This window comes from Myodes glareolus, chromosome 19 (assembly GCF_982192425.1).
Source record: "Myodes glareolus chromosome 19, mMyoGla1.1, whole genome shotgun sequence".
Lineage (NCBI taxonomy): Eukaryota > Metazoa > Chordata > Mammalia > Rodentia > Cricetidae > Myodes > Myodes glareolus.
Window position 1 is genome coordinate 5,436,809 of NC_142044.1, and position 26,025 is coordinate 5,462,833.

Below are 26,025 nucleotides of genomic sequence, written 5' to 3' on the forward strand. Positions count from 1 at the left end.
TCTAACACGAGCTGAGCCGCCGAGCCCACTCGGCCACGCCCACAGCGGCCTGCACCCGCCCACCCTTTGACGTCACGCGAGCGACCGCTGAAGGACCGCTTCCAGCCCTGGACGGAGCCACTACGGAACGCCGCGGGGTTCAGGGCAGCTAGCCCGCTGCTGCGCGGCGGAGCCACGTGACAGGAAGAGGCCTGAGGAAGGCGGAAGTCGCGTGTGTGCGAGGAGGCCGGCGGAGCTCGAACCCGGCCAGAGGCTCGTGGGGCCTGAGACCCAGAGCCGCCAAGATGAAGGTGAAGATGCTGAGCCGGAACCCTGACAACTATGTCCGCGAAACCAAGCTGGACATACAAAGAGGTGAGACGAGCTGAAGTCGAGGAAGACGCGCCTTCCCTGGCTGCCTGCGTCTGGACAGCTTTCGAGCAGCCAGGGGGCGGGATGCTAGCGCTCTCGTCTCGTTTTTTTCCTTTTCGCCTGGGCGGCTCTGTCCACACAGTGCAATCCACTTTGGATCACATCTCTTCAAGTCCTTTTTCAGAATTTTCCGCTAGTGGGAAGTTGTTCCGTCTAGAGTAACGGGAAGAATGCTTTCCGTTTTCAGCTTGTGTTGCTCTGTGCAGATTTGTAGCTCTTGGAAAGTGGAGTTTGAGCCAAACTCGTGAGTTCAGGGTTCAAGACTTTTAAAAAATTAGTTGCTGCTTTGGGCACTTTATTACTTCGGATTATCTACTTCTAGAGGAGGGAAGGAAAAAAGATGAGAGTTTTCGCATAACTGCTCGTAAGAGTTTGAGAAGAGAATGGTTAAGCTTATCTCTACTGCTCTGTTCCCTGTTAGCATGCCGACCCTTTGTGAATTGTTCTTGGTAACCTAAATGACAGGAGACCGCACTTGTATGATGAACAGACCGTTCTAACTGAAGTGTAGTAGCTATAGCTGAGGCATAGGACAGAAGTATCATGTCTTTAGAGTGAATGAGAGTACGTGATAGAAGCGGGAACTGGAACAGTTCTGTCTTGGTTACTAGAGGTTACCATCTCGTGTGTGTGTGTGTGTGTGTGTGTGTGTGTGTGTATGTGAGCTTTGCTAAGATGTGGTATATGGTCAGTGTGTGTGTGTGTATGTAAGCTTTGCTAAGATGTGGTATATGGTCTGTGTGTGTGTGTGTGTGTGTGAGCTTTGCTAAGATGTGGTATATGGTCTGTGTGTGTGTATGTGTGTGTGTGTGTGAGCTTTGCTAAGATGTGGCATATGGTCTATCTGTGTGTGTGTGTGTATGTGAGCTTTGCTAAGATGTGGTATATGGTCTGTGTGTGTGTGTGTGTGTGTGAGCTTTGCTAAGATGTGGTATATGGTCTGTGTCTGTGTGTGTGTGTGTACGTAAGCTTTGCTAAGATGTGGTATATGGTCTGTCTGTGTGTGTATGTGTGTGTGTGTATGTGAGCTTTGCTAAGATGTGGTATATGGTCTCTGTGTGTATGAGCTTTGCTAAGATGTATTATATGGTCTGTGTGTGTGTATATTTGTGAGCATTGCTAAGATATGGCATGTGGTCTCTGTGTGTATATGTGAGTTTTGCTAAGATGTGGTATGTGGTCTCTGTCCCCAAGGTAAGTTGGCACGATACTGTTTCTTAAATGCAGAGTAGATGGTCACTTGGATTTGATATTATCTTGAGTCTTCGAGCCTCCCTGGTTCTTCCTTTACCACTTTGACCCGCCAGGGTGTTGCTGGTAAGCAGCTTGTGTTAACCTTGCTGGTATGGGCGCATTTCAGCCTGTACCTCTGGGAAACGTTCAACCATAGTTTTTACGTACTCATCCCCCGCACATGCCCTCCTGCATTTCAGTACCCTCTCCTGTGTTCCCAGTACAGATTTGTAGATTCCTGTCAGTGCTTATCACATGGTCTCACTATTGTGCCTTGATTAGCAGGCTTTCCTGTCAGACTGAGCCTGCAAAGAGGGGAAAAATCATGTTACCGTATGCACTGTGCTCAGACAGTGAGTCACATAAGTAGCTGAAGGAATGAATGAGTGGGCACTGAATCTTATTCTAGGAGATACAACCGTTTTTGTTGTTAACAGTTTTTCAGTATCTTCCTATTTTTGTTTTAGAATGGAAATGTTAATAGCAAAATGGAAAAAATAGAATTTTTGGAGTGCTGTAAAATGTAAAACAAGAAGTGCACTTGTAGCATATTTTTATTTAGTGTTGTTTTCTTGTGAATTTTATGCAGTGTTTAAATACTGGGGTAAGTACTGGTAAACCTTTATTTTTAACATATTATTAATTCTGATGTGGCTGGTTCACGTGTAGGAGCACCTTACACATATATATGTGGTTTTTATGGGCATTTTAAACTGTGGTGTCCTGTGTTTATGATGTGCATCAGGGGCTGTGTTAGGTTAGTGTCTGTCCTTGATTGGATGAGTGAAGTTGGAGGTGGATACAGTGGTTGTGATTGAGAAGGCTTAGCGTGACTGGTGCATTGAGGTCTGGGTGGATTGAGATGAAAGCTAAGTCTTGGTGGAAGAGATGTATAGAAGGAAAGTGAGAGGTAGTTTTAAATGGCAGTGAATAAACCTGTTGGAGCTGAACTTCCGGAAGGATTTGAAGCTGGTGAGACAGCGAGACCAAGTTTTAGAAGAGCAGAAAGGGGTTGGGACTTAATTCTGTGCCTCTTAAGTGTCGGCATTTAGAGCACCTGTTGCTATGTGGGGCAAACAATTAGAACATCAGTGTGTTTTTCCTATCTTAAACTGAGCCAGGCTTGATGGTTCAAGCTTTTGATTCCAGCACTCAGAGACAGAGGCATGGTGGAAACAAATGCCTTTAATCTCAGCACTCAAAGGCAGGTGGAGCTCTGTGAGTTCAAGGCCTGGTGCAGAGAGTGAGTTCCAGGACAGTTGGGGCTACACAGTGAAACCCTGTCTCAAAAAACAAACAGTGACAGAGGCAGGCAGATTTCTGTAAGTTTCAGGCTAGTCTGGTATACCAAGTGAATTCCAGACCAACTAGGGCTACATAATGAGACCATGCTTACGAACAAACAAGGTTCTCTAATTTTCATTTCTGTAATATGAATTTACACCCTCATTCCTGCCTTATGCTGAGTGTCCTGAGCAGAGCAGAGCTGACACGGGAGGACTTGCTTCCACCTCTATTTACCATGGCGTATAATAACTTGTGGGATGACGGGAAAGACTTGAAAACGTTTGCTTTTGCAGAAGTACTTTGACTTTATTATGGCAGGTTCTTGGAAGAACCTAACTATGAATTAAGTATTAACTTTTAAAATAAAATAAAGCATATAATCTGCTCTGAGTTCTTTTCCCTCCTTTGTTTATTTGATTTTGAGACAGGGTCTTTAACCCTGGCTAGCCTGGAATTCTCCACACGTACCATAGTAGATCATCCTGGGCTCGAACTCTAGAGAAGCCCCTGCCTCTGCCTCTGGAGCGCCGGGTTTAAAGGTGTGCAGCACATGTTCAGCGTTTCCAAGTGTCATTTATTTTAGTGATAAGCAAGGAAATTGCTTTTAAAAATTGTGCTGTTCAGAGATTCTTTTGAAAATATATGTTTGGAGATGTTTTCAGTATTTAAAAACTCTTATGCTGAACTTGTTTATAATGATGATGGATTTTGTCTACATGAAAATACTTGAAAATCAACCTTCTTTTTAACTATTAAATATCAGTTAGTTGTAGGAATCAGAGAAGATAGAACATTTTGAAACATACTTCAGAAATAACTTTCGGAAACCTGGTGGGGATGACCAAAACGTAAATATACCTAAATGAGTATCGCCAACCCTAGACATCTTCCCTTTGGATCTGCTTGTGAAGTACCATCCTCACTTTGTCCAGCACCATATGTGGGAGATTCAAAGTGACCGCAGTCACATGTATCACCGGAGGAATGTGCTAGCAAGTGCTCGGTTATGATTGCAGATTGCATCCCATTAACATGACACTGTGTGGAAATCAGTGAGTCTTTCTCCATTAAAACCGGATGTTGAAATGCACATTTGAAGGCCTTGAATTTTTCTCTCAGGAGGCTTAATTGGAAACAAAATTTTAATGAAAGCAGGGCACTGTAATGATGCTTGTATTAAATATACTGACTCAAAAACCATGTTACAATGAGACAGTCTAAAGGTCTGACAACTACTGCAGGGGGCCTTTAAAAATTATATTTATGGGAATGACTTGTGCTTGATTAATCTGCTACCAGTTTTGCTGCCAAATCAGGTAGAGGTGATACTATAGCAGTCTGTGTATAAGGTGATGAGGGCCAGGTCTAAGTGGATGTACAGGAAAGGGAAGAATGACTGTTTCCAAGAGGATCGGTGTTTGAGTTTGGGGAGTGGAGACTGAAAGATGGAATTCAGGAATGACCAAGATTTGAGCTTTATTGCATGTTGGATATGCTATACCCTTAGTCAGAAAGCGAAGATAGCAGGGTGAAGTCAAAGGGAAAATGTGTATACTCTTACATGTTGAATTTGATTAGACACAGGCTTAGAACGAATCAGTTTGGAAGGCTGGTTAAGAACATGACTTATAGGCAGGTTGCTTAGCATCTCTGTGCCTCAGTTTTACAGTGGGAAACTGTAGAGTGGAAGAGAGGGGTAGAGTGTGACTGTAGGGTACTGGGGAGATGATGTGCGGTAAGATGAGGTATTTGTAGTAGTGAACTCTTGTGTCAGTGCTTCTCAAGGTAAACAAATGTACAAAATGTTTGAAAAGTAGTAGCTGTGTTCATAGTTACAAATCACTATGTTGTGTATCAGTGCGGTGTTCAGTACCATGGAGCAGCTAGCACAAGTGATACAGATTTTAGTTCATCATAGGTCTTGGCTTTGTTCCAGATACTGTGGTAGGCATAGGAAGGCATACAAATGAACAGTGTATTAGATCCCCACCAGTTGAAGGCCACAACCCAGTTGAATGTGGTAGGTCGTACGGAAGGACAGCTGTGTGTGCAAGGCTCTATATGCCATGATGTTCCCATCGTTCTGAAAAGGGTTGTAGGTGACAGGTGTGCTTTTGTGTCTTTCATAGTGTAAACAGAAAACAGTATCCCTAATTAAAGGCTTAGTGAGTAATAGCTTACATGATTAGCTGGGGCTTTTCACAGGAAAAAGTAAATGTGAATTATTTTATTAAGAGAGATTATTCTTATTCCAGTTCCAAGAAACTATGATCCTACCTTACATCCTTTTGAAGTCCCACGAGAATATGTAAGAGCTTTAAATGCTACCAAATTGGAACGAGTGTTTGCAAAACCGTTCCTTGCGTCCCTGGATGGTCACCGTGATGGAGTCAATTGCCTGGCAAAGCACCCGAAGAGCCTGACAACCGTCCTCTCTGGGGCGTGTGACGGAGAGGCAAGTCCACCCCAAATCTGCTGTTGGAGCTGACACTTCTCTCTCAGACCTTTCATCTGGGGACTCTCTTTCACTTCAGTTTAAGTCTTAAGCCTAAACTCTGAAATAATATTTAGTAGGTTTTTTAAATCTGATCTTACAATGGTATCACTTCAGTGGTGTGAGGTTCAACTTGACAGTCCATAAACTTACCATGTTTATAATGAAGGTATTTGAATTTCCACAGAAGTTGTTATTGATGAGTGAACACTTCATTTCCCATCTGGTAAGGGAAAAAAGACTTTGAAACATTTTAGAATCAACAGAGTATTTAACAGTTTAGTTTTCTGCTTGTTGATACATCTATTCATATGCAGTACATTATTTTCATCCCAAGGATTTTGGTTTTAGAGCTAGAAGAGTGACTCATATCCTTTCAGTGTGGAGTTTCTAGAATATTTTATATTTAGAGTTCACTGAAATGTTTGATGTTTTCTGATAGGTTAAAATTTGGAACCTGACTAGACGAAAATGTGTCCGAACGATACAAGCACATGAAGGCTTTGTGCGAGGGATATGCACTCGCTTTTGTGGGACTTCCTTTTTCACTGTGAGTAAGCTGTTGCTCAGTAAGTCTTTCCAGCATGCCCAGGAGAGATGTAATTGCATAAGTTATTTCCAAGTTCATTACTTCATTCCAAGGACCTTTGGAGCTCATTAGTACAGAAGAGTGTATTAAACCTTGACAAGTCCTACTCTTTTTTAAGTAATCCAGCCTTACCCATATGTACTGGTTTTTGACTTCTTACAAACAAGTACTTAACACCATTGAACACATAGAAGTGGAGTTAGTGGGAATTAAGGCGAGAATGATTGTGTGACTTACTGTGGAAGATGTTTCGTGCTAAGATGAATAATTTGTATTTTGTCCGCAAGGAATCACTGAAAAATATGTGTGTAGGGGAAGAACAAATACATGCTTTACCTTCCCCACCCCTCCTTTTTGTGGAAGGGTTGTTTTGGGGTTTTGTTTGTCTTGTTTTTATATTTATTTGTTTGTTTATTTTGAGGCAGGGTCGTGTAGTGTAGCTTTGGCTTGCCTGAAACTCATTGTATAGACCAGACTGGCCTCAAACTGGTGGCTGGTCCACCTCCCTCTGCCTCCTGAGAGCTGGGATTAAAAAATGTGTGCCACCACACTGGCAAAAGAGATTTAAATGCAGATCTATTTTATGTGTATTGTGTGTGCCTTGAGTGTGGGTGGGTGGGCAGCATGCATGCAGGTGAGGCCAGAAGAAGGCATCTGTCTGATCTTCTAGAGTTAGAGGCAGTCGTGAGCTGTCTGATGCGGGTACTGGAAATCCACCCCCACCACCTGTCTATCAGGATTATAGGTGTGTATGTCACCGTGCCAGGCTCAAAACTTTCTAAACGATTAATCTTTGTTGCAAGGGGGGGGTCTGCTTGTTCATCCCGACTACCTGGCTAGCTTAGCCCCAAAATAACCACACAGAAATTGTATTAATTAGATCACTGCTTGGCCCATTAGTTCTAACATCTTATTGGCTAACTCTTACACCTTGATTTATTAATCTGTGTTTTGCCACGTGGCAATGACTTACTGGGAAAGATTCAGCATGTCTGACTCTGGCGGCTCCATGGTGTCTCTCCTACTCCACCTTTCTTCCTCCCAGCATTCAGTTCTGTCTTCTCCGCCTACCTAAGTTCTGCCCTATTAGGCCAAAGCAGTTTCTTTATTCATTAACCAATGAAAGCAACACATGACCAGAAGAACCTCCTACACTAAATCTTATATTCCAAAACCATTTTATTATATTTTTCTCCTTGATTTGAAATACCATTCTTATATGACCTAATTTTGATCTATTCTTAGCATTTTGCTAAATTCATACTGTTTTGTTTTTGATTGTACGTGCTTTATATATTTTATAAAATATTACACATCTTTGTTATGATAAAGTAGTAGACAATAAATGCATTAGTAAATGTAAAAATGAAAGAATGATATGTGTGTTACTGTTTGAAAAGAGATACTTATAATTTGATTCATGTGTTTACAAGTGTTGCTGTTAAAGTCATTGTGAGATAACTCTGTCTAGGTTGGTGATGACAAAACTGTGAAGCAGTGGAAAATGGATGGGCCGGGCTGTGGAGAGGAAGAGGAGCCGCTGCAGACCATACTGGGAAAGGTACAAAGACACCTGGGGCTCAGCCTGTTGAAATCCCTTGCCTTTTTATAATTACAAAAGGAAAACTCATGTAGCAACTGAGAAAGTTTATATTTAATCATTGGTTTACTACAGCAGTGTTTAAAAGTTACATTCTATGTAATTAAAATTTTTTGAAACTTAAGAATATGACCAGCTAGCCAGGCAGTGGCGCACGCCTTTAATCCCACCACTTGGGAGGCAGAGACAGGTGGATCTTTGTGAGTTCGAGACCAGCCTGGTCTACAAGAGCTAGCTCCAGGACAGGCTCCAAAGCTACAGAGAAACCCTGTCTCAAAAAACAAAACAAAACAAAAAATATGAACAGCTGTTTGGTGCTCAGTGTAATAGAATTTAATTTCTCTTTAGCTTGTTCAATCCATACTAGACATTACAAATCATGTAGAGGCTGCAATGCAGTATTATGGAAGCCCTGGGAGAAATGTGTAAGATAAATGTTAGGAGAATAATAACTTGGCTCCTGTCTGGTTTATATCATCATAGATCTTATACAAGGCTCAGGATTTCCTAAAGAATCCATTAGGACTTGAAGACATGGAATAGTATGTGCTTCTCATATAATCTTAAACTTCTCAGAAATTGTTCTCCAAGTCACATGGGTTCAGGGACAGCCTAAGTGTGATGTACAACATTTGGCTTACACATTTTTTGTAATGCTGACGTTCTGTATTAAGCATACAAAATTCTGAAGCTCAGTTTAATCTTTAAATATGTGCATTTTAAAAACTGCTGCTTTATTTTACTATTACATATTAATGTATATTAAGTACAACTTCTGGTTTCAACAAGTTCAGAATATGCTTTTTCCAGAGTGAAGTTTGCTTATTACATTCTGGATATGCCAACCCTGTAACTTCCCCAAATGTAGGAAGCTCGTTGCACAGTTGGTGGTAAAGGGTTGTGGGAGAACAGGAAAGAAATTCTTTGTAGCAAGGATTTCTAAAGTATGCTGGTCTACAGTCTTAGTGAGACGTGTGTGTCTAACACCCTTGGCTTCTAAAGACAGTGTACACCGGCATTGACCATCACTGGAAAGACCCTATCTTCGCCACCTGTGGACAGCAAGTGGACATTTGGGACGAACAAAGAACCAGCCCCGTGTGCTCAATGAACTGGGGATTTGACAGTGTATGCAGTGTTAAATTTAACCCAATTGAGGTAATGTTCCTTTGAAAAATAAGTTCTGCTTATTGTTTAACATGAAATCTGAGCCCTGTTTAGGAAACATTTTCTACATTTGAATGGTTTTCTGACATTTGATACATTTTCCAGGTTATATCTGGGTTCTGTGAACTCTCAGCTAACCTCAGAGTAGACTCCAAATAAATACTTGCCTCTTTATGTATTTGAAGCCATTGGATATCACAGACTGGTCTTGAACTTGTGATCCTTTTTCCCAAGCCTCTCATTAGCTTTCCTTTCCGTGCTCTCCACACTGTTCCATCAGATTGAACCATTGTACTTTGAGGGAGATGCTCCTTTTCCTTTGTTCTCCTGAGGTCACGAAAGTGAGCACTGAGCATGTTGGTCCATGCCTCACAGTAATACGCATGGCCACTCTTGGACTGCATGGTTAGTAGTTACAGGTCGTCTTTGCTCTGAAGTATGAGTTTATTCCTAGTTCCTTCATGGTCTAAGTGCAGATGTGAGGTCAACCTTGCATACTATATTTGTATGAGCTTGGGAAGAGAGGCTGGCCTGGAGGCTAATGGGGCCCTTGGATTCCAGACCTTTCCCTGATCTTTTCTGAAGGCATAACAGTAAATGACCTCACTGTCCAAAAGACTCAGTCAAGACGCTCTTTCTTTCAGTGTTATTAGGAAGCTACTGCGTAAATTTGTAAGAGGAAATTCTGAAGTGCAGATTTCAGACTCTCTCAGAGACAGTGTGGTAAGAGAGGGAGGGACGGTTAGGCCAGAGTAGCGGAGTATACATGCCGTGTGCCAGGACATAGTGTGCTGTAGCAAGCACAGTGTGAGTTTGTGCTTGATGGATTGCCAAGAGGCCAGCAGACACGGCTACCCTGCTGCCAGAATGTGCCTGGATTCACACTTCTGCATGAGGCTGCCCACAAGCCCAGAGCAGGGGTTGCAGCGAATCCACTGCCTGTTACAGCGTCTTCTAGAACACAAGCTGACCCTCTTACTGACTGTCTGCAGCCACTTTTTTTTTTTTTTTTTACCATAGTGGAAAATTGGAATCGTTGCTCTGGGAATCACATGCCTGTGAAGCCTAAAATACCTTCTTCCTGGCTTTTTATGGAGAAAGTTCATTGATCCCTAGTCTTGATTTTGTCAGAGCCATGTGTTCTGGGTGCCTCCTGCATCTTCCTTCCCCATCTTCTCTTTGGTTGTCATTATTAACACACAGCAGGAAGCACAGAGAGACAGTGATTGCTAGTTTTTGATGGGCATACAAATACTTTGCTTTCGTATTTTGATGAACATATCAGAAGAGCTAATGGCCAGTTGTGAAATCATAATTACTGGTCATGACCTATCGACTATGGTTTTTAAACTTGCCTATTTAATAGCTCTATTTGTCCACTTGCTTTTTTATCTTATGAATTGACTCAGTGATAAAAGCAAACGATGCACGTGTCTCTTGCCCTGTGTTAAAGCTAATGGGGAGGGCAGGGCAGCTTGCTGTGGACAAATGGAGGAGTTATTTCCTTTACTCATTAATAATTAATTTTCTGTTAAAATATTGAAGCTAAAATTCTGGTAAAGTCAGAAGTTAATACTGAGGATTGTCACATTTTGCAGTGTGAAAGTTTGTATTGAGTCCAGGTGGAACTTTTTGCTATGTTCATTTCAAAGTCTGCTTTAGAAATTGGTCCTGGTCTTACTCAAAGGTAACATAATGAAAAGCTACTAAAAGTTAAGAGGTTAAGGGGCAGCTAACAGAGGTCTCAGAAGCAACAATTGAGACAGGCTTTTGGAAAGAGGGGGACCCAGATCATGTTTTTACCCTTTGTTTCTATTTCATTAAGCTGTGTGCACATGGTAGGAACTAGCTGGCCTTACAACTGCCTAGTAAATAACTTCCTACTCTGCTTGCGACCGGAAGTGGCGCTAGACGGAAGCCAAGAGCTCTGGTCTCTGGAACCACGACTAAGGAAGAGTGTTACAAGGAGTGGGATCAGGGGCTGAGATGGCTCGTGGGAAACAGGCCTGCTATGTAAGCGTGAGGGCTGAACTTGGATCCCCATGTAGAAGCCGAGCATGTGGCGTGTCTGTAGCCTATGTTAGGGTGCAGAGACAGGGATCCTGGTCATAGTGGCATGCCTATAACCTATGTTAAGGTGTGGAGACAGGAATCCCAGGGATTCACAGGTCAGTTCTAGCCAACATGGTGAGCTTCGGGGTCAGTGAAAGACTGTTTCAGAAAGTAAAGGGGGTAGAGGAGCTGAAGAGATGACTTGGTGGTTAAGAGGACTTGCTGATCTTGTAGAAGACCTGGATTTGGTGCCCGGCATCCACGGCACCAGGCATCCATGTGGTGCATAGACATACATGCAGGCAAAGCAGTTATTCACATAAAATAAGTGAATTTTCAAAGATTTTTAAGGGCTGAGAAGATGGGGCAGATGGCTCAGTAGGTAAGCACGCTTGCCCACATACCACCAGCCTGAAGCCTGAGTTAATTCCTGGAATCCATGGGGCAGAAGGAGAGAACTCACTCCTGTAAGGCTGTTTCCCAGTGTCCACACCTGTGAAGATTACACACATGCTCTAAATAAAGAATGTGAAGGGTAGAGCAGCACAGTTGGCTTCCAGGCACAGACGAGTCCACCCCCACATATGCATACACTGTACACACACAAGTGGAATCAGTCCTCTACTGGATGGTAGCCTTTTTTCACTCAACACCAAGGCCTGTCATAAGTGTCATAAGTCATGTGGTGGTGCATGCCTGGAAACCAAGACCGGACGGTCACAAGCTTGATGCCATCCTGGACAGCATAGTGAGGTAAAGACTCCTGTGGAAGGATTGAAGGAGGACAGACAAACACACATGGCTCAGGAGATAGCTCAGGGAGTAACACGCCTGCTGAGCAAGCATGAGGACCTGGGCTTGCATCTCCAGCATTCACATAAGAGCTGGGCACACTAGTACATGTCCGCAGCCCAGTGCTATGGAGCGCAGAGATAGGCAGAGCCCAGGACGTGCCCACCAGCCAGTGGAACTGCATGGTGGCTGAGGAAGATGTCCTGTGACAAAGGATAGGGCAGAGAGCAGGAGAAAGACATCCGACATTGACCTCTGATCTCCACATGCACCTTTACTCACACGCATGCACAAGCAAACATGCATGCATAAACCATACATACACACACATAAGCACATGGGCGCACACACTTAGTTGGATAAAGGACAGGGCATATTTATGCAGCAGTCATAAAAGGAAATGTTTACTTCTAATAAAATAGAAAATTTGAGTGTTTAGGAAATATTGTCTTAATTGTAATAAAAATACATTCTCACATGACAGTAATATTAGTATCACTTTTAAAAAATAAGCAACCTTAAATGTCACAATTCATAAAATTGTTAACATTTTTGATTCACTAGTACCACTCCTGAAATTTTATGTTAAGAAAACAATTCAAAAGAAGAGTTTAATGTCTGAAAATATTTCTTGAAGTCTTATTTATACCAGTCAAAAGCAGTAACTAAATCCTAGATTGGAGAACAGGTAAGTAAAATACGTTCTGCTAGAAACAGGGTGTACTGTTATTGCCAGTACCTAAAATACATGCATGGAGATTTAACCATGAAAATACTTGTCTTAGCTGAGATTATGGGTGATTTATTATACCCTCATAAAATAGGATATAGTCAGTCTTACAGTTAATATTTAACTTAAATATTAAAGATAAATAAAGATAAATAAATTTTGTTTTAAAATTTGCTTCCAAGCCTGGCTTTTAATTGGTGATTGTTGCCATTATTTTTAGACATTTATCCTGGGAAGTTGTGCTTCTGATAGAAATATAGTACTGTATGATATGCGACAAGCCACGCCTCTGAAGAAGGTGAGTTCTGGCCTTGTCTGTGTGTCTTACAGTTGTTAGAGCATTCTGTGTATCAGGTGACGATGGTAAAGCCGTCCAGCTCTCCACTGGTTTAGACTGTCTCTTTGTGACTTCAATAATGCCAGTGCACCGTAGGCGTTTTATTAGTCCTTGCTAAATAAATGAAGCTTTTAAAATGAAAGATATTTCATTGCATTACTTAATATGTACTGATTTGAGGGGGGGGCTTGATTATCATACAGCATAGCCATTGTTTTATTCAAAATGGTTTTAGAACTCATCTGTATAGGCAGCTATTTTAATTACATGGTGACGTTAGTTCAACTCTTTGTTAGACAAGCACTGTCTTGTTGATGTGGGGGTTTTCAATAGTCTTTTCATTCCCTGTGGTCATTTCTGGACTTAGATATCAAAGCTAATACATCTTCTTCTGCAAAGCTAATACATCGTCTGCCAACTGTCAAGAGAGAAATGTTGTTTGTACATGGAGTGGACTACCATTTTAAGAAGAGTTGACATCAAGCATTGTAGTATTGTCAGGGCACAAGAAGCGCTAGATGTCATTCCTGCGTCGTGAGTCTATGGCACAGTTCACATATAGAATTCCTTTTGTCAGGTAGATGTGGTGGTCCAGGTTTGCAGTTCTAGCACTTGCTAGGTGAAGACAGGAGGATCGGGAATTCAAGGTCATCCTGACACTGAGTTCCAGGCCAGCTTGGGCTCTATGAGACTCTAGCAAAAGAATCAGGAAAAACAAACAAACAAACAAACAAAAAACCTTTGTAATATGTTGTTAGATTCAGAAATATTAAAAGTAGGAAGAATGAGATTAGTATATTCATTATTCATTAAAAGTGCAAAATTGGTTATTCATCCTGTGATATATGAACTTTGCTGTCTGTATTTCTTTTGTAAAATGATGGTATTAACCAGTACCTTGCTGTATGTTTATAGAAAAAAGACATACTTTTAACTGACATGAAGTTCTAGTTTACTAAATAGTAGTCTTTGGCAAGTACATACATCTACATACACAGCCTGCTTTAGTGGAGGTCCATTGCTGTAAATGGAAGAAAACAACTGTAGTCTGTCATCTGGTGCACTCAGAATCTCAGCTAGTTTGCATTGCATTTGTTTGTTTTAACCAGTAAGGCAATGCTTAGGTTTGTCATTTGAAGTTCAGGGGCGAGGTGTTAAATGGTTTTTTGTAGTTACCACTCTGTTCTCGGGAATAGTCATTGATGGCGGGACGTAGCCCGCCGCTCCTTTTACAACATTTCCCCATGCTCTGAATTGTGCGCTGTGCATATTAAAGTACTTGCTCAAATCAGACGAAAAGAAATTAGGAGATGTATTTATTTCATGTATGTTAATTTGTGGTGATGGGTGATCCTTCCTCAGGTTATCTTGGATATGAGAACAAATACAATCTGTTGGAACCCTATGGAAGCTTTCCATTTTACTGCAGCAAATGAAGATTATAAGTAAGTGTCTTTCTTCTTAGAAACTTCCTACCCGCTGCATGGCCTTGTTAACACGCACATTTCACCTGCCGGGGGCGCTTTCGTGATCGAATTTGGAAGCTGTCTTTGTTAGGCTGAAAATAATTTCCCAAATTGGAGAAGTTTTTAGAAAAAAAATTCTCTCGGATTTTAGAATAACTTAGACAAAGAGCAGTAGAGTGGCATCTTTGGGTAAACCCTGTCTGTGCCACAGTTCATGCCTATGGCTGTGGTTGTTTGCTTGTGTCCTGGTGTGGCTGCCCTCATGTTGTGATGCCCATGCTGGAGTTACAGTACAGACCTGATGGCTCCCTTGACCAAGCTCAGGAAACTGTATGGTCCCTGCTGTAGGCCAGCAGGTTTAGTGCCACAGGTCTGTGTTCCTAACACTCCAGAGGTTGAGGCAGGAGGATTGAGTTTGAGGCTACCAGGGTTACATGGTATGTTCAAAGCCAGCTTGGGTTCTTTAGGAAGACATCGTCTCAGAACAGCCAAACGTGAACAAGTAATGCTTGGCCTGTGCGTTACAGGAGTTTTACAGGTGTTTCTGCCTCCTCAGGCAGCTGGAGCTCTTGTAGTTAAACTGTCTGCTGTCATTAGTAAAGCAAACAGAAGGTGACCATTTCAATTTTTAGCTTAGTAGTTGCATATATTTTCTGTGCCTGAAAAGCCGACCTAGCAGACTTACTTTGAACTCTGTGAGATTTACGATCCTTTATGTGATGCTTTGCTTTACTCTTGTTGGACATTGCCCATTGGCTGCTCATCCATTGCCTCAGTGTTTGTTCAGTCAGGTCAGATGTGTTAGCCAGAGAGCTTAATCCAGTGAAAAGTATAGATTAGTCTTACTTTATTTTTATTTTTAATGCATTTTATTATTATTTTAAAGGACTTTTTTCTTTCTTTTTTGGTTTTTTTAAGATAGGATTTCTCTGTGTAGCCCTGACTATCCTGAACTTACTCTGTAGACCAGGCTGGCCTTAAACTCAGAGATCTGCCTGCCTCTGTCTCCTGAGTGCTGGGATTAAAAGTGTGAACCCCTGCCTGGCTTTAAGTACATTTTTAACAACTTTTTGAGAAGATACAAACTTGGTGGTGGATTTGAACTTTTGTTTTTCTCTATTTAAAATCTGTCCACCAGAGGCTGGAGAGATAGCTCAACAGTTAGAGAGTTTTCATTACTCTTGCAGAGGACCCATGTTCTGATGCCAGCGCCCACATTGGGCAGCTCACAACCACCTGTAAGTCTGATTCCAGGTGTCTGACGCCCTCTTCTGGCTTCTGAAGGTACCTGCACACGATAGTGCACACACAGACAAGGAAGCGCACACACATGCACACAAGTAAAAAGTCTGTTTTTCACTGTGTCCACTGTTTAGATTGGAGAGTAAACAGCAGTATCAGCACACACTTGGAAATACAGGTTCTTTACGGCACTGCCCGAAGTTCTCTCCTAGGATTCCTGTGTGGAGAAGTGCAGTGGCGCCGTTTGCAGTACCAGCCACATTGAAGCCTGTACTTCCTGTAATAGATGCTTTGAAATGAAATGTGCTGTGCAATTAAAGACAACAAAAGACAAGAGTCATCTGCAGCACAGTGCCCTCTCTGCTAAGATCTAAGTACATTGTGAACTAGCTCTTCGTCAAAATTGTCTTTTTTCAGAGCCTTCTTGGAATTTCTCACTTCTTGCCTTGGAAAGAATTACATACAGTTCCTAAAACAAGACATATCTCTTATAAGAAATGACTGCTAGTTTTTCATAATTGTCCTTATTTTTAAAATACTCATGGTAAGTATGATGTTGTATGCTTGTAATCCTAGCACTGGGGAAACTGAGGCAAGAAGAATGAGGAGCTCAAGATTATCTGCTATGGAGAAAATTTGGCTGCATGGCTGAAGGGCTGCATGAGAGCCTCGCTCAGACAGAAGAGTCTTGTGGGGTCTCTGCTCTGTGTCCTCTTAACAATAGTTTTTAATTAAAACTCAAATTCAGATCTAGAGCATCCAGCTGTTACTGTAGGAAGTGGGCAGACTGTTTACCCTAACTCGGTGCTGTGGTCTTACTGTCTGTAGGAAGAGGGTGTAGAGTAGATGCTGCCGCAAGAATTACCATGGGCAATCCTGTCCAGGTGGATTGATGTGCTAAAATTTGAACAGATTTGCATTTTTTTTTCTCCATAGAATGTTGAAACAATTTGTAGAAAAGCAATATGTTTAAAGGAAAGAAGTGTTGGAAATCATGTATCGGGCAGACAGTGTATTGTCGCTGTCAAGTCAAAAATTAACCTCCGAATCAGAGAGACCCTGGCTCACACACCTACGGGTTGTTGGAGGCTCTTAGGAGCAGTGCTTTGGGCTGTTTTGATCTTTTCTGAGATGGGCTCAGGTTGGCCTAGAACTTGCTCCTGCTTCAGTCTCTTGGTTGGTGAAGCTACAGGCATGAAGCCCTAAGTACCCTTCCCAGAGTGGCTTGTTTTTTGATAAGAATATTATGAGTTTTTGTAAATGCTTACCTGCATGTATTGGCTTCTATCATTATCCTAGTCCAGACAACTAACAAATTGCCATAGATTGAGTGGTTTAAGGAAAGAGAATTATTTTATCCTAGTTTTGGAATTGCCAGCGTAATCAGGATCAGTGAGAGCCCTATTCCAGAATGTGAACTGTCCTCACAGGGCAAGTTGCTCCTGGCCCTTCCACATTTGTGAGTGTGCGCATCCATGGGCACAACCCGTAATGCACGTGTGGAGGTCAGAGGGCACCTGGTGGGAGGTGGTTCTCTCTACCACGTGGGTTCTGAGGACTGCGCGCAGGCCCGTTAGTCTTGACAGTAACCTTTACCCACGGAGCCGTCGCATTGGTTTGCTCTTTTTTATTTTGTGTGATGTTCCAAAGCAGTAAGAATTATTGCGGTTTTTCTGTGTCTTACCTGCCTTAACTGTACTCAGAATTGGACTGCTTATTAAGGGGGGGTCCTTATTTAGCTAATGTCTTTTAATACTACATATGGCTTCTTTGTAGAAATTTGAATGAAATATTTAATGATGTTTTACAGCTTGTATACTTTTGACATGCGTGCCCTGGACACGCCTGTTCAGGTCCACATGGATCACGTCTCTGCAGTACTCGATGTGGACTACTCCCCCACTGGGAAAGAGTTTGTGTCTGCCAGTTTCGATAAGTCTATCAGAATCTTCCCTGTGGAGAGGAGCCGGAGCAGGTATGGGACTGGCACAAGCCACGTAGGTTTGTACAGTCTGTGTTTAGTCCTGATAACTATTTGTTTTTCCTAGAAGGTGGTTGGTGGTGTGTATATAATAGGGCTTGGATATTGTGACATGGAGTGTCACTTCTACTGAATCGTGTCAGATCAAATCAGGTGATTTGTTTTATTTGAGTAGGAGATTATTTCCATATAATTAATAAGCTTACTAAAAGTTGAATTGATGGTTAAGAACTCAGATGGTTTCTTTTCCTGAAAGTAGTTTTAAAAGCAATGGATTATACTCCCTAGTATTGTTTTTTTACACATTCAAATCCAACTTACTCTACCAGGCAAAAATGTGCAGAGAAAGCGGTTTAGATAGTGAGCTCATTCTCCTCCTTTCTAGGTTAGTCAGAACCTATGAAGTGGTCCACACAAGGTAGTTACTGACAATCAAGAATTGGTTGATTAATCTGATGAAAAGTTCTGAGACATTTTATTAATGACTAGACCAAGAGCAGGCTTGTGCTTCTGAAATGTCTCTTGGTGCCCAAGCTCAGTGTACATCATCTTAAAAGACAAAATCCCAATTTACGTCCATGCTCAGGGGAATGCCACTGGGGGCAGGGTTATATTACCGTCTAGTAACATCTCTCTTGCAAGCCTCAGCAGTGCATTTCAGACATTACATGACAATTATTTCTGATTTATTTTAGTTTTATGTTTAAGCTTGCCCAAACTCCAAATATTTTGTGTAATACATCTAGGCCATGGTTAGGTTCATGAACAGTCCTCAAAATGTTGCCAAGACAGATGTGACTGTTGAGGGGGATGGAGAGTGGAGAAGTAGCGTAGGCAGACATAAACGCAGTGGGGACAGGATGGCATTACCTTGGTCACTTCACCTGTATCCTCTGTTGAACTGGGAGGTGGGAGATGCTACGCTGATCCACTGGGTATCTCAGCCTATTAGCACACTTAGTCTGAGTCCTGATTTACAGTTTGGGTTATTTCCTACAGCTTAACTTTACCACTTATTATATGTGATTCAGTGCGCTATTTATACATCCGTGTATTTTTATGTTGAGACAATTGACAGAAAATTACGGCATTTTCAGAGATGTCAGGGAAATTTTGTACTTTATTTTTTATTTTACTGGCTGACTTAGTGATGCTGGGGATTTTACTAGGCTCTCATGCAAGTACTGTACCCACGAGTTCTTCCCTAGACCGCTACTCCTTCTTAGAGCCTGGCTTGTGTGCTGTGGTTCACAAACACTGCATGCACATTCTCAGTCGCACTCCTGGAAGTACGCACAAACCAAGGGAAACTAAAACAAATGATCCTATAAGACTTAGGACAGCTAAGCTTGGGTGCTGCTCAGGAGGTGGAAGTGGGAAGATTAGAAGTTCCAGGCTATTCTGGTTGCTTTCTGTTGCTGCAGCGAAGCACCGTGACCAAAGCAGCTTGGGGAGGAGAGAGGATTTGATTTATACACCCTAGTCTGTCTGTCACGAAGGGGAGTCTGTTGAGTTATCTCGATTTGAGAAATAACCAGGCTAGCTAAAAGATGAGACAGTTACGTGTTTGCTTATTATAAGGGGCAAACTCACGAAACAGAAACAAGAAGTCCAAGCTCAGCTGTGTTGTGAGGAAACCACACAGAGAGAGGGCACAAAACCACACCCTAACTTGGTCCATCTCTTAAAGATAATTGGTTTACAAAGATTTTCCATCAGGAGTCAGGACAGGAACTCAAGGCAGGAACCTAGAGGCAAACACTAAAGCAGCATTCATGGAGGAATGCTGCTCAATGGCTTACTTCCCAATGTCTTGATCAACCAGGTTGGTTTTTTTTTTTCTTTTTTTAAACCACTAGAACTCCTTTCTCCAGGGTGGCACCACCCACAACGGGATGGGCCGCCACACATCAGTCATTAATCAAGAAAATGCCCCACAGATCTACCCATAGCTTCATCTGATGGAGGCATTTAAAGTTCCTCTTCCCAGGTGACTCTTGCTTGTCAGATTGACATAACTAACCACATAGGCTATCCTACAAAATCACAGTGGGACAGACAGAGACTGTTGACAGATTAGGATAGTCACTCAGACTTAGAGATATATGATTGCTCATAAATGCCTATTAAAACATAAAAAGAAAATAATTTAGATGAGTGTGTGTGTGTGTGTGTGTGTGTGTGTGTGTGTGTGTGTGTGTGTGTGTTTTCCCTTTCTTGGTTGAGTGACCTAGGATTTTAGACAGAAGTTTTTACTCTGCCTGGTCCCACAGCAGCCATTCAGTCCCAAAGAAACACACTGAGGCTTATTTTAATGACAAATTGTTTGGCCTATTAGGTTATTATTAACTGGCTCTTACAACTTAACCCATAATTCTTGTTTAGTCACATGGCTTAGTGCCTTTCCTCTTCCCAGAATTCTCCTAGTCTTGTTGTCCTGCCTATATTATCTGCCTGGCTACTGGCCAATTAGTGTTTTATTAAACCAATATGAGTGATAAATCATTATAGTATACGAGCATTTTCCCACAGCACAGGTTTCCTGGAGAAAGCTGTAGTGATGCATCTAGTTGATGGTGAAGGCAAGAAAGAGGAGATACCACACCGTCATAGTGCAGTAGTGAGGGTTGAATCCTTATTTGGAATAAGCTAACCTGCCATCTGTAGCACGGAAGGCTCCCGGGCCTTCTGGAAGAATGATGCTTGTTTTCAAAGGTACAACTTGTCCATTTCCTGACTCACCATCTTTCCAGTGAGACAGTCAGTACTAGACGACAAGTACTAGACGACAGTACTAGACGGTGTAGCGAGTGTGAAGTTTATGAGGCTATTAACTCTCAGAGTTCTGCAGGTGTCAGCCTGCACCTACCCACCTAGAGAATGAATGCCTCCTTAAAGTCTCTGTGGTGTCTCCCTTGCCTCACTCCTGTCCCAGCTGCATGTTTATGCCGCTAAGAGACCTTCCATACAGCCATCCTGAGAGCAGGGAACTCCGCCTTTTCAGTCCTAGCCACTCTGCATGTCTAAAGTTCTCAGTGTTGTAACTTCTTTCTCCATTCTAGTGTGAGGAAGTGCGTTGTTACTGTGTCTTACTCATTACCAGCAGACGATTGCAGTGGCTGCTGGGCTTGAGTCAGGTGCATGCTAACGAGTGTTCTCAGGGCTTTGGCTTTCACTGCACACTCTGTCTATGCTGGTGTTGGCTCTTGTGATGGCCTTGGCATTCCCCCACATTCGTGTGAAGGTTGCACAGTTTCCTACAAGATCCTTACACTTGTAAAAGTATGGAGAATCAAAAGACTCCATCATTTCTTTGGCATCTAGCTTTCTAAAGGCAGCAGGATTGTGCTAATAGTGGTATGTATGCAAAGAATGGATGGGATGAGTCAGAGAATAGAAAGTGGAATAGTTGAGGTATAGCTCAGGAGCCCAAAGGCTGGGCTATTTAATGCAGGTCTAGCTAGGAAGCTCAGGCGATAACAGATTCATAGATAGGAATTCTTACACTCCATTGCTGGGGGAGTTTGTCCTGGAGTCATTTGAACATAGTCTTGGTAGTGTTCTTCTTCCTGTTTATCTAAACATGCCACTCCTTCTTCTGCTTGAGTGCTAGTTCCAGTTCATCCTCCATGGTCTGTTCTTCCTTTCTGTCATTCCAGGGCATGTGTATAACCAAGCTTATGCAACATTTTGAATGCTTTTATTTTATTTTAAAAGTGTTTGCTCTTGAAAGACATAGAAAATGGTTGGAGTTCACTCTTTAGCTTGGAGGGTTAGTTTTGTCTTGTTTTAAGAGTCTCTTGTGCTGGGTGGTGACACACATCTTTAATCCCAGCACTTGGGAAGCAGAGGTGGGCAGATCTCTGAGTTCAAGGCCAGCCTGGTCTATGGAGCGAGTTTCAAGACAACCAGGGCTACACAAAGAAACCCTGTCTCTTAAGAAAGAAAGAAAAGTCACTTACATTCAAGGCTGACTGTAAATTGCTGTATATCTACAGATGACATTGAGCTCCTGATCCTGCCTCCCATGTGCTAAGCTTACAGTCATGTACCGCCATGTCTGGTTTTATGTGCTGCTGGAAAGCAAACCTATGACTTCATGCATGTCAGACAAGCTGTCTATCTCCATAGCCCATTGAGTAAATTTGGGGTGGGGTATATAGATCATGCTGGCTCTCGAATGTGTTTTAGTTGTTAGAAATACGTGTTTATTTGTTGTGTATATGCATGCTGTGCGCCTGCCATGGTGTGCGGGGGCTCCGTTCAGTATTTCCACCATGTGGGCTCCAATAGTGCAAGTCCATTCACAATTTACTAAGCCAGCAAGCAAAATCAGTAGCATTCACAAGAGAAAGTGGGCTTATTTAGACTATTTTGTCTTTAAAAATGTCTCCTACTATAACGTTTAGTGAACTTAATACACCCAGCGTGTTGTAAACAAGGGGCTAGGGACTACATAGTTCACCACTGAGAAGGACCTTGAGTTGCTTCAGTGCCTGCCAGAGCTTTGACTGAATCACACGAGCAGGTTGTTTTTGATGGTTACTGAAGCTTGAAATTCTAGTTTTGGGGTGTGTGTGTGTGTGTGTGTGTCAGTTAGAGAGGGCTTTTAAGAAAGTGGAAAGTGGAGATGGTAAAAGATCAACATGCAAAAATCAGGACATTGAAGAGAAGAACAAGTCTCTCATCCAGACTTCATTTTAGTAATCATTGTTCCTTCTTTAAAAGTACATCCCCAGGGCTGGAGAGATGGCTCAGTGGTTAAGAACATTGCCTGCTCTTCCAAAGGTCCTGAGTTCAATTCCCGGCAACCACATGGTGGCTTCCAACCATCTGTAATGAGGTCTGGTGCCCTCTTCTGGCATGCAGGCATACACACAGAATATTGTATCCATAATGAATAAATAAATTAATAAATAAATAAAAATAAAAATACATCCCTTAAAGCAGTGAACAAGGCTAGTGCATGAGTACATTTAGCGATAGTCTGTAAGTGGGTTTTATCTGATGTGCTTCTCTGGTTTATTTTACTGTGGATAATTTGTTAGACTTGTTACCTTTCTACCATGCCGTCTGCATTTTGACTCTCTTTTTTTTTCTGTATTTGGAATTAAGAGAGCTCATCTTAATTTCTTTGACCTTTTTTTCTGTCTGAACTGCCCTTCTTCACACTCCCCATATAGAACCTCCTGTGAACTCACCTAGCCTGCTGCACAGCATCCCAAGTAGGTCTGACTCGCCCTGCCGTTTAGGAGATTCTTACCTCAGCTTCTCAGACACTTCTGCAGCCCTCCCTGTTTTCACACATGTAAATAAACTCTCACTTCAATTAGGTTTTTAAGACAGTGTGCCCAAGCAGACAGCAGAGCTGGCTTCAGCCTGCTAGGGTGTGCTCCTTGGAGGCCACTGCATTAATTTTATTTCCCAGTAAAATGTCATGAGGGGTAGTGGCTGTTGACCTGAATTAAATTGGGGATGAGTCAGTATTTATTAAGAATAAGCCATGTCTAGCCAGGCATGGAAGCACACTCACCCCCTTACCCCAAGCACTTGGGGGGCAGAGGCAGGCTAATCTCTGACTTCGAGGCCAGCCTGGTTTACAGAGCTACACAGGGAAACCCTATCTTGAAAGTGGGAGTGGAGGAAGCTTCCAAAGTTATCCCTGAATTAAAATTAAATTTTGTTTGTATCTTATACTTTCAGCAATTTTGTACCTAGTTTTGCTAAGTGTGTTTATATTTATTTCTATTATTGCTTATTATGTCAGATGATCCATTTTTTTATTTTAATTCCTAGGTATTTAGAATAGACCCTTTTTAGTAAAGTTCAATGAAATGAAACTGATTTTTCCTTTTATACTTTCTCAGGACACAAAATGGTTTTCTGGTCACTGGTAGACAGTGGTTAAAGAAATCTGTTTTAAAATTTCTGGAATTATTACCTTAGTTCCTTTTCTGCAGGGAAGTGTATCACACAAAGAGAATGCAACACGTTATCTGTGTGAAGTGGACCTCTGACAGCAAGTACATCATGTGTGGCTCTGACGAGATGAACATCCGCCTCTGGAAGGCCAACGCCTCGGAGAAGCTGGGCGTGGTAAGGCCACAGACCAGCTTTCAGTGTTATTGAATGTCATTGTAAAAGCTTTTGAAGTACGTGGTTGATCAGATTAACCAAAAGTCAGCACCAAAGCAAACAAAAGATTTACTGACTTTTCCTACAAGGCTGGGCAGAGGGCTCTTTTGGGGACCTGAGTTTATCCCTAGAACATACCAGACATAGCAACAGACCAGTACCCCCAGACAGTGTACTAAGGATGAGGAGGCTCCCTGGGACTCCCTGTCCAGACTGGTAGACCAGCTAGTGAATTGGCAAGATCCAGGTTCAGAGACAGACTTGGTCTCAACTAAGCTGGGAGCAGTGGAGGAAGACCCCATGTGGACTCTAGCCTTCCCGGCACCCGCTGTAGGTGTCTGCACACACAAGTGCGCTTTCAGAAGTTTTGTTTTTCTTTTTTGTGAGTTTGGTTTGGTTTTGGTTTGGTTTTGGTTTTTTGAGACAGTCTTTCTCTGTGTAACCCTGGCTGTACTGGAATTCACGCTATAGACCAGGCTGGCCTCAGACTCGCAGATCTACCTGGCACTACATCTTGGGTGCTAGGATTAAAGGTGTAAAGGTGTTTCCCACCCCTGCCCGTTATCAGGAGGTTTAATCAATTCAGATGGATCGTATTTATGCTCTCCTGGTCCTTTGTTTCCTTTGGTGGGAGAGAGATGCTGTGGAGACTAGAAGTGCAGGGTTTGGAAGACGCCGCTGCTGTCACAGCAGTGTGATTGAGCACCCAAAGGCTCCACATCCCTGAGAGATCATCAGTATCAAAGACCCAGAACCTAAATTGAAAATAGATTTCATGAAAATGCAGCTGCCTCTGGGTTGTAGGATAACGGTTGACTTGGGTTTTGTTGTTTATATTCTCTAATGCTCCACCTTCCTGTGTAGAACGTAGAGCATGTTTTTGTGAGAAACAAGTACTGAAAAGGGAATGTTAGGTCTGAAGTGTGTTCTGCTTAGCCCTGGAAGTAAAATCCAGGCACACTAAGCAATAATGGAAGGTAATTCTATTTTAAGTTCAGTTATCATTAGGTGTTTCACTATGTTTCAATCTTCATTCATTATTAAATGTTCTAGTGTGTTTGCCTTATTCTTAGTATTGTTAAACAAAGCCTATTATGGGACCAAATACTTTTCTTCTTTTTGTGTAGTTAGGTTTTACCAAAACCTAAGGCGACTGATAGCAATGGGTGTCTTTTCTGTGCTCTGTACCTGGTGGCTCCACCTCTTGAGGCCCACAGCCCTGCCCTGCAGTGCAGTTGTGTTTCCGTCCTGGCATCTGTTTACGTTGTCCGCGCGCGGCTTCAGAGCTGCTAGGCTCGCGGAGTGTTGCTCTGATTTTGCAGAAGCCTGCAAACTCACAGGCCATTTTGCTTGTGTGTTGTAAAAGCTGAATTTTGGGGAGGAGAAGAGGGTGCTCCCTAGATTTTTATAGCCAAGAAAGCTAACGAATTCAAGATACTAAAATGCACTTTGTTTTAGCTTACATCACGAGAAAAAGCAGCGAATGATTATAACCAGAAGTTAAAGGAAAAATTTCAGTATCATCCGCATGTGAAACGGATTGCTCGCCATCGACATCTGCCGAAATCCATCTACAGCCAGATCCAGGAGCAGCGCATCATGAAGGAGTCCCGTCGCCGGAAGTATGTGCTAGGACATCTGCCTCTTACCTCAGCACTTTTAACTGCCCTCCCCCTCGTCTCCATCATCCCCATAATCAAACGCACACTTTCTTATAAAGGAGTGGTCTGTATACTAATGTACAGTAGACATTTCTTGAACAACTCTCTGGGCTTTCCTCCTCTTTTCCAAAAGTGGGGAAATATCATCTAAGGATATGTTTAGAGTGCCAGTGAAGACAATGAATTACCACACTAAGAACACACTTCTCAGTTGGAATAGTCCAGTTGTAGAGTGAGTGACTGGGAAAGAACCTGCGCTTGGGGGTAGCATGGATGAAAGAGAGGGAGGAGCAAAGGGAAGGACTCCCATTTTAAAGCTGTTCTATGTTAAACTGAGTGCTGGGGTTAAAGGCGGCACCGCCAAAGCACCAGGTATTCCCAGGTGGTCTCCCTTCCAAGTGCTATCTGGTCCTGACCCTGCTTAGCTTCCAAGATCAGAAAGATTCGGGGAGGTGTAGCCTTAGACACTGATCATTCATAAAATACAAAGCAATTAAATAACAAACGTTGAATTTAACTTTTTACATTATTCTCATTGGGAAATTTTTTTTTCCAGTGGTTTTTCTAGCTAAAGAAAATGCTTTATGATTTCTATTTTTTTTCGTTGGCTGAGATGATTTTTTTATGTACTTGCTCATATTTTATGTATTTTGTTTATTTCTAGGGAAATGAATCGTCGTAAACATAGCAAGCCTGGATCTGTGCCAGTTGTGTCAGAGAGGAAGAAACACGTAGTGGCAGTTGTGAAATAATGTTTTGTCTTCCTACCGAGCTTGATATATAATTATTTGCTACTTCTGATTTGGGAACTCTGTAAATAAACGTCCTGGCTCTGGATTAATAGTAAA

General features: G+C 42.3%; 1 protein-coding gene across 2 annotated transcripts; it reads left to right on the forward strand.

Annotated features, from left to right (window-relative positions):
* Positions 1 to 190: 190 nt before the first annotated feature.
* Dcaf13 (DDB1 and CUL4 associated factor 13) lies at positions 191 to 26,025 on the forward strand. Of its 2 annotated transcripts, XM_048457463.3 has the most exons (11): positions 193 to 354; positions 5,187 to 5,386; positions 5,868 to 5,975; positions 7,486 to 7,575; positions 8,617 to 8,772; positions 12,576 to 12,653; positions 14,055 to 14,137; positions 17,211 to 17,375; positions 23,342 to 23,477; positions 24,975 to 25,138; positions 25,842 to 26,025. In XM_048457463.3, exons 1-11 carry the CDS (start codon positions 285 to 287, stop codon positions 25,927 to 25,929), a joined length of 1,338 nt encoding a protein of 445 aa, XP_048313420.1. In that variant the 5' UTR covers positions 193 to 284; the 3' UTR covers positions 25,930 to 26,025. The 2 variants fall into 2 exon arrangements, with proteins under 2 accessions (XP_085535197.1, XP_048313420.1); XM_085679071.2 differs by lacking the exons at positions 5,187 to 5,386; positions 5,868 to 5,975 and having other exon boundaries at positions 191 to 354.